Genomic DNA, 15425 nt, shown 5'->3' with positions numbered 1-15425 from the left:
ATGAACCTGAAGGCAGAACATGTGACATTATAGCCAGTGTGAATTGGGTATCAGTGACCAGTGATGTTGGGTTTTGCAGGTTATTTTAATGACTTGGGGTCTCACTACCAGATTGGCGGGTCACATTTCTTTTAGACAGTTCCATTCTCCAGCATCATCCCAGAAGAAGTATGATGCCGCACTAAGCAACAGCGCAAGGAGAAACACACAACAACTGAGTGAAGTTTTGCGGATCTCAACATGAAGGTCATTGATGCTCCATTTCAAATCTATGGTCAATTTCAAGAGGCGGAACCTGTCAGACAAAGTTAGCTGTGTAACACCTGAAAAACTCTCCAGTTTTGAAATCATATGCTGATGAAAAGACATGATAAATGCACACTAGGGACATTGCCAAGACTGGTTGATGAAACGCCATACAAATCAGTTGCAACCTTGAAACTTTTAACTGGGTTCATTGTAAGAGCAGATTCGTTTGCTTCAGAAATCTGTGGCCTTCCATTAGCAATGACCATCTCCAGAAAGGTGGCAGTGTTCAGCAGTAGTGAACCACTGATTGTGACAAGTTTTACTGACTTACTAACATCTATACCAGATGTTGCACTTCATGCTGAAATAGCTGACCTCTATATGGAACATATCACACAATCATCTTCTCTGATGGTTATGCAGATTGGAACGTTTGCATCAATGCTTCCACGCATCCTGGTTCACCAAAAATTTGCATGCAAATCTTTGATACCATGGCAACAGAATACTGATTTTCCCTCACATCAATGGATCGCTAGTTTATGGCAGTATCTTAACACAGAGATCAATAAGATTTCCGAAAAAAACAAAACTGAAGGATGGTTAAGAAATCAGTTGGAACCATTGTCAACATGGTGTTTATTGCCTGCAAGGAGAGATACCTTGAACTTCTTTCTCTGTTCCATCAAAGATTCTTCTAAAATTATTGACCTGGACAGTGTCACAGAAAAGACATGTGCTAGAGCTCTGGAAAAAGTGAAAATTCTTCATTTTGGTCAAACTATGTTCAATTGTGATAAGTTCAAAAATGTCAGAACTGTTGAACTTGTTCCAAACTTGGTGGCAAACTGGAAAAACCCTGATGCAGTTCTCTTTGCTCTCTCAGCAGTAGACTTTTCAGAATGTGAATCACTGTCTGAAATAGAAACAGAGCCATTCTTGTACTATTTTTGTAAGAATTTAGACAGTTTGAAGCAATCACAAGTTTTCCCCAACTTAAAGGCAGGGTTAAAGAGTTTGCCATTTTACCCTACAGTGATAGGTCGACTGGTGCCCTTAGCGGGGGATGTGCATGCAGTGAAATCCTCATACGAGCTGCCAAAGGCTGGCCTGGACCACTGGAGTGCAGTGACAGGGAGAACTCTCCTCAAGTACAATGAACTATTAAAGACACTGATCAAGTACCTTGGGGTACCAACACTGACACTGACAGAAGTGTACTCCAGTTTACTGATACCATCCTTCCATCATTTCCCAGGGAGCGCAAAACCTGACCATCTTAAATTCATTAAAGAATCGCTTCTGCAAAAATCTGAGAACTACAGCGATGAGCAATGGCAGTTGATAGAGAAGTTGAGAATGTTGCCATTCATTGAAACAAGTGATGGAAAGCCTCACAGAGCGGAAACATTTTACAGTAGGAACCAGGTTGTATTTGCCACAATGTGTCCTGATTCTGCCTTTCCTCCTGCCCCATACAATGAAGATGAATGGTACAATTTTCTTGTCCTCATTGGTCTTCAAGCAGTTGTCACTGTTGAACAATTTGTAAACTTTGCAAAAGAAGTGGAGAGATTAGGGTTGGGAGGAATTTCCAAAGATGTTGCAAAGAAGTCTGCAATTCTTATTGAGCATCTTTGTAGGAGACCTAAAAAGATACAGGAAGGTATCCTGGGTAGGGTAAAGGACATTAAGTTTCTTCTGCCGTATGTAGTGGATAAAGAGCATGAAACTGGTACTGTGTTGACCCAAATCCACCCCCAGTTTCAAGCTGCCAAGACTCTGGTTTGCTTTTCTGAATCACTTGGACCACAACACTGCTATTGTGTTTGGACCAGTTGCACAATGTTCCGCACAAAAGACGATCCATCTGAATCAGAATATGGAGACAAGAAGAAGATTGTTCATTCACAGCTTTGGATACCAGATTCTCCTCCAGCAAATATAGTTGTTCAACATGTACTGAACATCTGCACCTCAATGGCAAAGATGCAGAAAAAACTACCAATACAAAGTGAAGATATTGTTGACTCTTTGAAGAAAGTGATGAAAGCTGTGTATGAATATTTACAAGACAATGGAATTTCAGATGCAATGAAGGAAAAACTGACTGCCACCTGCACTATATATTTACCAGAAAAACAAATCTTTGTAGCTGCAGATAAAGTAGTTACACGCCTCAGCGTGGATGAAGTTATTGATGGTTATGTCTACTCAGGTCCACTAAGTTTTGGTGAGTTTTTCCCTGTGTTTGAAGCACTAGGAGCGGCAAAAACTGCCTCAGCAAACACATTTGCTTGTGCATTGCAGAAACTACAAGGTCAAGTGGGCAACAAGGAGTTGAATCCAAATGAATTACTTGTTGTCAAAACTGCACTGAATTTGTTATTCAAGAAGTATCTTCGTAATAACACTGGTACAAGTCTTGATCTCTGTTCACTGTTTCTACCAAATTGTGACAACATCATGACTCTGTCAACAAAACTAGTATTTTCTGACAACAGTTCATTGAGGCAAAGGGTGAAAAAGTTGAAACCTAACTTCTTTTTAGGATTCAGAAAGTTGGAGATTGATGTAATAAATCCTTTGCACACCATTTTGCTCCTTCCACCAGAACACAGACCCACAATACTGAGTAAGGTCATGAAGGAACAACTGACAGATACATGTATTGGATCAGCATGTAAAGGTAGCATTTCATCCAAGATTCTGACTGTGATCCAGACACCTGAATTCATATCAGGACTTGTACGACTTGTCAACCATGAGAAAATCACGAAAGAATTAAGACCACTAGAAAGAGCAGACTGTGAGAAACTTGAACATAATTTGTCGAATATTGAGCTCTTTGAAGTTGAGTGTCTGGAAACTTGCATTATCTATGATGGAAATATTGTTGAAGGAAGTGAATCTACCCAGACATGTGTAACTGTTGAGGAACAACAATCACTGTCCATATACATTTCTACAGATGCTATGACTATAGATGAAGATTCTGTGTATTCCCGTTTGTCCTTTGCCATCAATGCACTAACAGGGTACCATCTTGGACAAAGCTGTGCAATTCTTATGAAACTGTTAAAATGTGAGCCACAAGTGATACATGGAATACTAGATATGTTCAAAATCACTGCTTTTGATTATTCCTCTAGTCAGATGTGCAGAACTGTATTCCCACCACCAGGTACAATCATCCCTGAGAAGTTTCACTTCATGTTAGACAACAGTTTTTCCTATTTCAAGGAAGGAGAGTATGCAGGTTATGAAGTGTATGATCCTCTGATTGATGATGAAGGTGATGACCTCACTGGGGAGATGGAAGCTGGAGATGTCTTCATAGTGTATGTGATTATAAAGAAAGTTGTGACATTGGGAGAAACTCCTCTCCAAGCCAGATACATTATTGAAGGAAAAGATGGGGCTGAAAAGGAGGTTTGTGCCACTCAGCTTTACAAGTTTTTCAGAGATACAGAAGATGGGATGATAGAAATAAGCATTGTATCACCAGACTCACCTCTTGAAGTTCCACTAGCCTTGGAGGATGTTTTGAGAGAGATTCGAAACACTTTGAAGGAAGCCTGGGCTATGCTTGGTGAGAGGGATAGGAACAGGGTGAAGAAACGTTTGTATTTCAAGTGGCATCCTGACAAAAATCCAGACCGAAGTGATTTCTGCAATGAAGTCTGCAAGTATATTGGTATATACATTGAAAGACTGGAGAAGGGACTAACCATTGATGATATTCAAGATGAAACTGATGGAGGCAGTTCAACAGATTATGCATGGTTCCACCAGTTTAATGACAGAACTTCAAGACACAGATCATATCAGAGGGAGTATCAACACTCTCACCATCACTTCAGGGGAGGCAGCTATGGATCTGGATATGGATCTGGCTCCTACCACCAGTCTAAAGGAAATCCTGATCTGTCAGAAGCGAGGAGGTGGCTGCGTCAAGCCAGGGCAGATCTGGATGCTGGTAGAGAAGTCTTGGGTCTGTCAAGGGCGTACAACTGGATCTGTTTTATGGGTCAACAGGTAAGTTATAGATTGTTAAGATAGTGATTCAATCTCATTGATCTTTCTGTGTGAAAATAGGTACCCAGCCGCCAAGGTCCCCCACAAGATATTGGCTGCTGAGTCTCAGTGACTTGGTCAGTTGTTCGTCCTCATCCCCTGATAACATGATCACGCCTCATGGTATGGAAGCTTGATCACACCCTCATGGTATGGAAGCTTGATCATGTCCTCATGGTATGGAAGCTTGATCACGCCCTCATGGTATGGAAGCTTGATCATGTCCTCATGGTATGGAAGCTTGATCACACCTCATGGTATGGAAGCTTGATCACACCCTCATGGTATGGAAGCTTGATCACACCCTCATGGTATGGAAGCTTGATCACACCCTCATGGTATGGAAGCTTGATCACACCTCATGGTATGGAAGCTTGATCACACCTCATGGTATGGAAGCTTGATCACACCTCATGGTATGGAAGCTTGATCATGTCCTCATGGTATGGAAGCTTGATCACACCTCATGGTATGGAAGCTTGATCACACCCTCATGGTATGGAAGCTTGATCACACCTCATGGTATGGAAGCTTGATCACACCCTCATGGTATGGAAGCTTGATCACACCCTCATGGTATGGAAGCTTGATCACACCTCATGGTATGGAAGCTTGATCACACCCACACCTCATGGTATGGAAGCTTGATCACACCTCATGGTATGGAAGCTTGATCACACTCATGGTATGGAAGCTTGATCACACCTCATGGTATGGAAGCTTGATCACACCTCATGGTATGGAAGCTTGATCACACCCTCATGGTATGGAAGCTTGATCACACCCTCATGGTATGGAAGCTTGATCACACCTCATGGTATGGAAGCTTGATCACACCCTCATGCTTGATCACACCTCATGGTATGGAAGCTTGATCACACCTCATGGTATGGAAGCTTGCTTGATCACACCCTCATGGTATGGAAGCTTGATCACACCTCATGGTATGGAAGCTTGATCACACCCTCATGGTATGGAAGCTTGATCACACCCTCATGGTATGGAAGCTTGATCACACCCTCATGGTATGGAAGCTTGATCACACCTCATGGTATGGAAGCTTGATCACACCCTCATGGTATGGAAGCTTGATCACACCCTCATGGTATGGAAGCTTGATCACACCCTCATGGTATGGAAGCTTGATCACACCCTCATGGTATGGGTAGCTTGATCACACCTCATGGTATGGAAGCTTGATCACACCCTCATGGTATGGAAGCTTGATCACACCCTCATGGTATGGAAGCTTGATCACACCTCATGGTATGGAAGCTTGATCACACCTCATGGTATGGAAGCTTGATCACACCTCATGGTATGGAAGCTTGATCACACCCTCATGGTATGGTATGCTTGATCACACCTCATGGTATGTGGAAGCTCATGGTATGGAAGCTTGATCACACCCTCATGGTATGGAAGCTTGATCACACCTCATGGTATGGTATGGATCACACCCTCCTCATGGTATGGAAGCTTGATCACACCCTCATGGTATGGTATGGAAGCTTGATCACACCCTCATGGTATGGAAGCTTGATCACACCCACATGGTATGGAAGCTTGATCACACCCTCATGGTATGGAAGCTTGATCACACCTCATGGTATGGAAGCTTGATCACACCCTCATGGTATGGAAGCTTGATCACACCTCATGGTATGGAAGCTTGATCACACCTCATGGTATGGAAGCTTGATCACACCCTCATGGTATGGAAGCTTGATCACACCCTCATGGTATGGAAGCTTGATCACACCTCATGGTATGGAAGCTTGATCACACCTCATGGTATGGAAGCTTGATCACACCCCTCACCTCATGGTATGGAAGCTTGATCACACCTCATGGTATGGAAGCTTGATCACACTTGGATTGATCACACCTCATGGTATGGAAGCTTGATGATGGTATGGAAGCTTGATCACACCCTCATGGTATGGGTATGGAAGCTTGATCACACCCTCATGGTATGGAAGCTTGATCACACCCTCATGGTATGGAAGCTTGATCACACCTCATGGTATGGAAGCTTGATCACACCCTCATGGTATGGAAGCTTGATCATGGTATGGAAGCTTGATCACACCTCATCACACCCTCATGGTATGGAAGCTTGATCACACCTCATGGTATGGAAGCTTGATCCATGGTATGGAAGCTTGATCACACCCTCATGGTATGGAAGCTTGATCACACCTCATGGTATGGAAGCTTGATCACACCTCATGGTATGGAAGCTTGATCACACCCTCATGGTATGGAAGCTTGATCACACCTCATGGTATGGAAGCTTGATCACACCTCATGGTATGGAAGCTTGATCACACCCTCATGGTATGGAAGCTTGATCACACCCTCATGGTATGGAAGCTTGATCACACCCTCATGGTATGGAAGCTTGATCACAACATCCATGTGTTGTTTGCCTTGTCCAGAGTTAATTATAGCTGGGATGTTTGTAGGTGAGGCTTTAACCAGTAATGAATCAGTTAAAGTGTAGATGGAGTCCTTGGCCACTCTTGACAAACAGATGGACGCACTTGTATATATTCTGTTGGAAATAATATAAATGACAGTCTGTACCTCTTTGTGATCTCCACATTCAGTGTTATTATTTTTCATACCTGGTATGTAATCCTAATGGGTTCGTGCATTTCTACACCTAAGATGATTTGACAGCTACATCAGTTCATTTTTATTTCACAAATTCTATACTCAGAGGCAAAAGTTATTGTAACATGGCATATTTTCATTGGTTATCTTATGAATAATTTGGGGGATTTAAACCAGTGCAAGAATGTTTGAAAATGGTATGCATGGTACCTCACAATGTGATGTAGCTGATCAATTTAAGATCCACAGAAACACCATGTAGCACTTATGGTGGTGATGTCATCAAAACGATCAAGTTATAGATGATCGCTGTATTGGCCTCCCACTAGTAGCAACCCCATGTCAAGACCAATGCACCTCCAACACAGGTTCCAGCACAGACCACAGGTGGGAACAGAGGTGTATCAGTGACAACACAACATCTATGTGTCTATGGCAGTCTGACAGTCAATTCTAACACCAGAACATGTCTCTCCTCTTCAACCCTCGCTTCATTGTCGAAACAATATCCAAATACATCACAAAGATAAATGCACTTCACGGTTTTGAATTCTATCGAATATTCCCTTTACTATGATATCATCCACTCATTGTTGGGAGGGCAAAATTAATTAACTCTACATACATCGCATATATCACCATTTTTGACACATTTCTAAATCACCATTTGCAGAGTTTTGAGTAATTTTTAATCTAAATCTCAATTTTTTAAACTAGAATTTGCAAATTTCAGATTTCAGACCTACTCGCTGCATACACTTGCTCATAAGTTTTAGAACATGCATGGGAAGAGTATTGTAGCAAAAACTAAGGAAACAGAGTGATGTAATCCAATGATTTGCTACATTGAGCACAATATATTATAGTTTGGCATAAGATTTCAGCACTTATATGGAGCTTTCAATTTCAATGTGACAAAAATGAGTGAACTGGTACAAAAATTCTGTTTTGTTTCACACAAGAAAAAAAGTGTTTTGATCGTGTACACTTCCCCTTTAATCATCAAACAATTCTGAATATGGTGAGTTTTGCAATATCATTGCATGATAATCTTTTGCATAACACTTTCAAACCCATTTACACCTTGTTCATCTGCAGGCTGCTGAAAAGGCCATCAAGTCCATGCTATACAATAAAGACTCCAGGCAAGCTGATGTGATGAGAACCCATGATTTATCCAGCCTATCTAGTGGTTTAGGTAACCCTTCCCTGACATCCCTGGCCTCCCAACTACAGAATGTTATACAGGACTTCAACCGCCTGCGCTACCCGGACAGACTTGCCTACCCCAGGATCCCAGCTGATGTATACACACAGGCTGATGCCTCACAAGCATGTGAGCTGGCTGGCAAGATTGTGTGTCTGGTGGAACAGTCTCTACACTAAGGTGAGCATTGGAAGCTGTAAATCTCAGTGTCATCTCTCTGTCAGTTTTATAACCTGGAAGACCCACAAATACACACACAGATGTCGTTGATGACCATGTATTATACAAATTGTTCTACCATCATGATCTGAGACATGCAAGGTCAGGTGTAAGGTTGTCTATTTATAGTGCAAGTGATGTACCCTTGAGCATTAGTCAAGCTGCATCGACTTTATTACATGTTATTGTATATGCTTTAAACCATTGTAACCAACTTGTAACCAGAGCATATTTACCTCTGTAGAACAAACTTAACTGAAATGAACTTTCACATGCAATCTGAGAGGATACACAACACAGAGTATCAACAATGAAAGTAGGTAAGGTCACCATGACTATGGCACTATTTTGGTTGTCATGCAGTTTTAAAAAGAAAAGGATTGATATGATTTTATGAACCACCACAAGCATATACATCAGTGCCTGGTGTAGCCACCCTTTGCCTGGATAACATCTGCCTGTCTCCTCCTCCTCATACTGTCTCAGCCACAGAGTCCTTGCCATTCCCCATGGAGTGTCTGCATCAGTTACTGCCGATTTGGAACAGGGGGATCTCCAGCTCAAACCTCTCACTGAGAAACTAGTATGTTATGGCACCCTCTCACTGAGACACTGGTTGTATGTTATGGCACCCTCTCACTGAGACACTAGATGCATGTTATGGCACCCTGAGACTCACTGAAACACAGGCTGTATGTTATGGCACCTTCTCACTGAGACACTGGATGTATGTTATGGCACCTTCTCACTGAGACACTGGTTGTATGTTACAGCACCCTCTCACTGAAACACTGGTTGTATGTTATAGCACCTTCTGACTGAGACACTGGATGTATGTTATGGCACCCTCTCACTGAGACACTGGTTGTATGTTACAGCACCCTCTCACTGAAACACTGGATGTATGTTACAGCACCCTCTCACTCTCAGACACTGGATGTATGTTACAGCACCCTCTCACTGAAACCATGGATGTATGTTATGGCACCCTCTCACTGAGAAACATGTATGTTACAGCACCCTCTCACTGAGACACTGGTTGTATGTTATGGCAACCTCTCACTGAGAAACGGGTTGTTTTCACAGCACCCTCTCACTGAGAAACATGGTTGTATGTTACAGCACCCTCTCACTGAGACACAGGTTGTATGTTACAGCACCCTCTCACTGGACACTGGTTGTATGTTACAGCAACCTCTCACTGAGACACAGGTTGTATGTTACATGGCACCCTCTCACTGAGACACAGGTTGTATGTTACAGCACCTTCTCACTGAGACACTGGTTGTATGTTATGGCACCCTCTCACTGAGACACTGGTTGTATGTTATGGCAACCTCTCACTGAGACACTGGATGTATGTTACAGCACCCTCTCACTGAGACACTGGATGTATGTTCTGGCACCCTCTCACTGAGACACATGTTGTATGTTATGGCACCCTCTCACTGAGACACAGGTTGTATGCTACAGCACCCTCTCACTGAGACACTGGATGTATGTTCTGGCACCCTCTCACTGAGACACATGTTGTATGTTATGGCACCCTCTCACTGAGACACAGGTTGTATGCTACAGCACCCTCTGTCTGAGACACTGGTTGTATGTTATGGCACCTTCTCACTGAGACACTGGATGTATGTTATGGCACCCTCTCACTGAAACACTGGATGTATGTTACAGCACCCTCTCACTGAGACACAGGATGTATGTTATAGCACCCTCTCACTGAGACTCAGGATGTATGTTATGGCACCCTCTCACTGAGACACTGGTTGCATGTTATGGCAACCTCTCACTAAGAAACAGGTTGTATGTTACAGCACCCTCTCACTGAGAAACATGTTGTATGTTACAGCACCCTCTCAGTGAGACACAGGATGTATGTTATGGCACCCTCTCACTGAGACACTGGTTGTATGTTATGGCACCCTCTCACTGAGACACACAGGTTGTATGTTACAGCACCCTCTCACTGAGACACTGGTTGTATGTTACAGCACCCTCTCACTGAGACACTGGTTGTATGTTATGGCACCCTCTCACTGAAACACTGGTTGTATGTTACAGCACCCTCTCACTGAGACACAGGTTGTATGTTACAGCACCCTCTCACTGAGACACTGGTTGTATGTTACAGCACCCTCTCACTGAGACACTGGTTGTATGTTATGGCACCCTCTCACTGAGACACTGGTTGTATGTTACAGCACCCTCTCACTGAGACACTGGTTGTATGTTACAGCACCCTCTCACTGAGACACAGGTTGTATGTTACAGCACCCTCTCACTGAGACACAGGTTGTATGTTACAGCACCCTCTCACTGAGACACAGGTTGTATGTTACAGCACCCTCTCACTGAGACACTGGTTGTATGTTACAGCACCCTCTCACTGAAACACTGGTTGTATGTTACAGCACCCTCTCACTGAAACACTGGTTGTATGTTACAGCACCCTCTCACTGAGACACAGGTTGTATGTTACAGCACCCTCTCACTGAGACACTGGATGCATGTTACAGCACCCTCTCACTGAAACACTGGTTGTATGTTACAGCACCCTCTCACTGAAACACTGGTTGTATGTTACAGCACCCTCTCACTGAGACACAGGTTGTATGTTACAGCACCCTCTCACTGAGACACTGGGTTGTATGTTACAGCACCCTCTCACTGAGACACTGGTTGTATGTTATGGCAACCTCTCACTAAGAAACAGGTTGTATGTTACAGCACCCTCTCACTGAGACACAGGATGTGTGTTACAGCACCTTCTCACTGCAACACTGGTTGTATGTTATGGCACCCTCTCACTGAGACACATGTTGTATGTTATGGCAACCTCTCACTGAGACACTGGTTGTATGTTACAGCACCCTCTCACTGAGACACTGGTTGTATGTTACAGCACCCTCTCACTGAAACACTGGATGTATGTTACAGCACCCTCTCACTCAGACACTGGATGTATGTTACAGCACCCTCTCACTGAAACCATGGATGTATGTTATGGCACCCTCTCACTGAGAAACATGTATGTTACAGCACCCTCTCACTGAGACACTGGTTGTATGTTATGGCAACCTCTCACTGAGAAACAGGTTGTTTTCACAGCACCCTCTCACTGAGAAACATGTATGTTACAGCACCCTCTCACTGAGAAACATGTATGTTACAGCACCCTCTCACTGAGACACTGGTTGTATGTTACAGCAACCTCTCACTAAGAAACAGGTTGTATGTTACATCACCCTCTCACTGAGACACAGGATGTGTGTTACAGCACCTTCTCACTGCGACACTGGTTGTATGTTATGGCACCCTCTCACTGAGACACATGTCGTATGTTATGGCAACCTCTCACTGAGACACTGGTTGTATGTTACAGCACCCTCTCACTGAGACACTGGTTGTATGTTATGGCACCTTCTCACTGAGACACTGGATGTATGTTACAGCACCCTCTCACTGAAACACAGGATGTATGTTACAGCACCCTCTCACTGAGACACTGGATGTATGTTCTGGCACCCTCTCACTGAGACACATGTTGTATGTTATGGCACCCTCTCACTGAGACACAGGTTGTATGCTACAGCACCCTCTCACTGAGACACTGGATGTATGTTCTGGCACCCTCTCACTGAGACACATGTTGTATGTTATGGCACCCTCTCACTGAGACACAGGTTGTATGCTACAGCACCCTCTGTCTGAGACACTGGTTGTATGTTATGGCACCTTCTCACTGAGACACTGGATTGTATGTTATGGCACCCTCTCACTGAGACACTGGTTGTATGTTACAGCACCCTCTCACTGAGACACAGGTTGTATGTTACAGCACCCTCTCACTGAGACACACCCTCTCACTGGATGTATGTTACAGCACCCTCTCACTGAGACACAGGTTGTATGTTACAGCACCCTCTCACTGAGACACTGGTTGTATGTTATGGCACCCTCTCACTGAGACACTGGTTGTATGTTATGGCACCCTCTCACTGAGACACTGGATTGTATGTTATGGCACCCTCTCACTGAAAACACTGGTTGTATGTTACAGCACCCTCCTCACTGAGACACAGGATGTATGTTACAGCACCCTCTCACTGAGACACAGGATGTATGTTACAGCACCCTCTCACTGAGACACAGGTTGTATGTTATGGCACCCTCTCACTGAGACACAGGTTGTATGTTACAGCACCCTCTCACTGAGACACTGGTTGTATGTTATGGCACCCTCTCACTGAGACACTGGTTGTATGTTATGGCACCCTCTCACTGAAACACTGGTTGTATGTTACAGCACCCTCTCACTGAGACACAGGATGTATGTTACAGCACCCTCTCACTGAGACACAGGATGTATGTTATGGCACCCTCTCACTGAGACACTGGTTGTATGTTATGGCACCCTCTCACTGAGACACAGGTTGTATGTTACAGCACCCTCTCACTGAGACACTGGTTGTATGTTACAGCACCCTCTCACTGAGACACAGGATGTATGTTATGGCACAATCTCACTGAGACACAGCTTGTATGTTATGGCAACCTCTCACTAAGAAACAGGTTGTATGTTACAGCACCCTCTCACTGAGACACTGGTTGTATGTTACAGCACCCTCTCACTGAGACACTGGTTGTATGTTACAGCACCCTCTCACTGAGACACTGGTTGTATGTTACAGCACCCTCTCACTGAGACACTGGTTGTATGTTACAGCACCCTCTCACTGAGACACTGGTTGTATGTTATGGCACCCTCTCACTGAGACACTGGTTGTATGTTACAGCACCCTCTCACTGAAACACTGGTTGTATGTTACAGCACCCTCTCACTGAGACACTGGTTGTATGTTATGGCACCCTCTCACTGAGACACAGGTTGTATGTTACAGCACCCTCTCACTGAGACACAGGTTGTATGTTACAGCACCCTCTCACTGAGACACTGGTTGTATGTTACAGCACCCTCTCACTGAGACACAGGTTGTATGTTATGGCACCCTCTCACTGAGACACTGGTTGTATGTTACAGCACCCTCTCACTGAGACACTGGTTGTATGTTATGGCACCTTCTCACTGAGACACTGGTTGTATGTTACAGCACCCTCTCACTGAGACACTGGTTGTATGTTACAGCACCCTCTCACTGAGACACTGGTTGTATGTTACAGCACCCTCTCACTGAGACACGGGTTGTATGTTACAGCACCCTCTCTCTGAGACACTGGTTGTATGTTACAGCACCCTCTCACTGAAACACTGGTTGTATGTTACAGCACCCTCTCACTGAGACACAGGTTGTATGTTACAGCACCCTCTCACTGAGACACAGGTTGTATGTTACAGCACCCTCTCACTGAGACACTGGATGTATGTTACAGCACCCTCTCACTGAGACACTGGTTGTATGTTACAGCACCCTCTCACTGAGACACAGGTTGTATGTTACAGCACCCTCTCACTGAGACACTGGTTGTATGTTACAGCACCCTCTCACTGAGACACAGGTTGTATGTTACAGCACCCTCTCACTGAGACACTGGATGTATGTTACAGCACCCTCTCACTGAAACACTGGTTGTATGTTACAGCACCCTCTCACTGAAACACTGGTTGTATGTTACAGCACCCTCTCACTGAGACACAGGTTGTATGTTACAGCACCCTCTCACTGAAACACGGGTTGTATGTTACAGCACCCTCTCACTGAAACACTGGTTGTATGTTACAGCACCCTCTCACTGAGACACAGGTTGTATGTTACAGCACCCTCTCACTGAGGCACAGGTTGTATGTTTCAGCACCCTCTCACTGAAACACTGGATGTATGTTATGGCACCCTCTCACTGAGACACAGGTTGTATGTAATAGCACTGAGACACTTGTGCTTTTTGTTCACAGGTAGAATCTGTTCATACTCTGATTGTCCAGGACTCATAGACAGCAGAACAGCATGGACCATGTGCATAGTGGCAGTTTCCTTCAGGCGGCAGGACACCTTGCAGTCAGTCTTCATACAGCCAACTGTCATGACATTGTCATTCACACACTGAAGTTAGATGTTTTGTACATATTGCTATAAGACAAATCAACTCTCCCTCAACCATTTCAAAAAAATTGTTTAATCATTTTTTGTATTTGAAGAGTGCGAAGATATAGTTGTTTTTACTCATTTCCCAGAAGAGATACATTGTCTTGGTATTTGTTTTTTATATTATTATCATTCCTGTTTGTACATTCTTTGTTCAGATGTAAATAACAACGTATTGATTCTATTTTATCTATTCTTCAAACTTGAGACAGTAATTATGTAAAGTGGATTGTTCTTGTTTTCTGGAAGTGTGAACATGCAGTAGTTTACTTGAGAATAACACAGTGCTCTTGACAATATTATACATTATAGACTGGTGATGAGGTCAGTACCTGTTTTTATGGACCCATCAATATTGCTTTTCGCGGGTCCATAAAAACAGGTATTGACCGAATTCGCCAGTCTATAATTGTTTTAGTATGTAATTACCGAGAAAAATTCAAAACTTGTCCATTTAGCCAAGAAAGGAATTATTTTCACTACAAACCAATAACGTTATGTCAACAATACTCATAGTAACGTTGGTCACTATGAGTTTTGGTCGGACCCGGGTTGGAGTCAATATGCTTTTCTGTTGACGGTCACGTGACCGCCTCTAGACCAATCAGGTAGCCGGAAAAATATGCTTGCATAATAAACCACTTTAGCATAAATAGTTGTTATATAGACAATGTCATATATCACATTACTGAAATATAGATGGGAATGTTTCATGTGTACACTTCTGCACTGGGTGTGTATATGGAGGAACTCACCAAAAATATATTGTTGTTTTCCTGTAGAATGTTGAAACCTCTCTAGTTCTTATGTAATGATGACTTGTGAATATTGCCTTTTGGGATGAAGAAAAGAGAAATGTCTCTTGTTCTTATGTTATGATTACTTGTGAGTATTTTCTTTTGCCTTTTTGGGTGAAGAATGGTAAAATCTTTCTACTTCTTTGT

At 43.5% G+C, this 15425-nt stretch overlaps 1 protein-coding gene across 2 annotated transcripts; it reads left to right on the top strand.

The window, feature by feature from the left end:
• Positions 1–368: 368 nt before the first annotated feature.
• Positions 369–14987, top strand: LOC124269686 (sacsin-like). 2 transcript variants are annotated; one of them, XM_046704727.1, is made up of 3 exons: positions 369–4287; positions 8044–8332; positions 14292–14987. In XM_046704727.1, exons 1-2 carry the CDS (start codon positions 508–510, stop codon positions 8329–8331), a joined length of 4068 nt encoding a protein of 1355 aa, XP_046560683.1. In that variant the 5' UTR covers positions 369–507; the 3' UTR covers position 8332; positions 14292–14987. The 2 variants fall into 2 exon arrangements, with proteins under 2 accessions (XP_046560683.1, XP_046560684.1); XM_046704728.1 differs by lacking the exon at positions 14292–14987 and adding an exon at positions 9389–9412.
• The last annotated feature ends 438 nt before the right edge of the window (positions 14988–15425 follow it).

Source organism: Haliotis rubra, unplaced genomic scaffold (assembly GCF_003918875.1).
Source record: "Haliotis rubra isolate DU_JTF1 unplaced genomic scaffold, ASM391887v1 Scf1464, whole genome shotgun sequence".
In the NCBI taxonomy this organism is placed as follows: domain Eukaryota; kingdom Metazoa; phylum Mollusca; class Gastropoda; order Lepetellida; family Haliotidae; genus Haliotis; species Haliotis rubra.
This window is presented reverse-complemented; position numbering and strand designations above follow the sequence as displayed.

Excerpts from the sequence above, each read along its gene's own strand:
- LOC124269686 (XM_046704727.1), top strand. The coding sequence starts at position 508 with ATGACCATCTCCAGAAAGGTGGCAGTGTTCAGCAGTAGTGAACCACTG. Across the intron at positions 4,288-8,043 it reads TCTGTTTTATGGGTCAACAG|GCTGCTGAAAAGGCCATCAA; the intron begins GTAAGTTATAGA and ends GTTCATCTGCAG.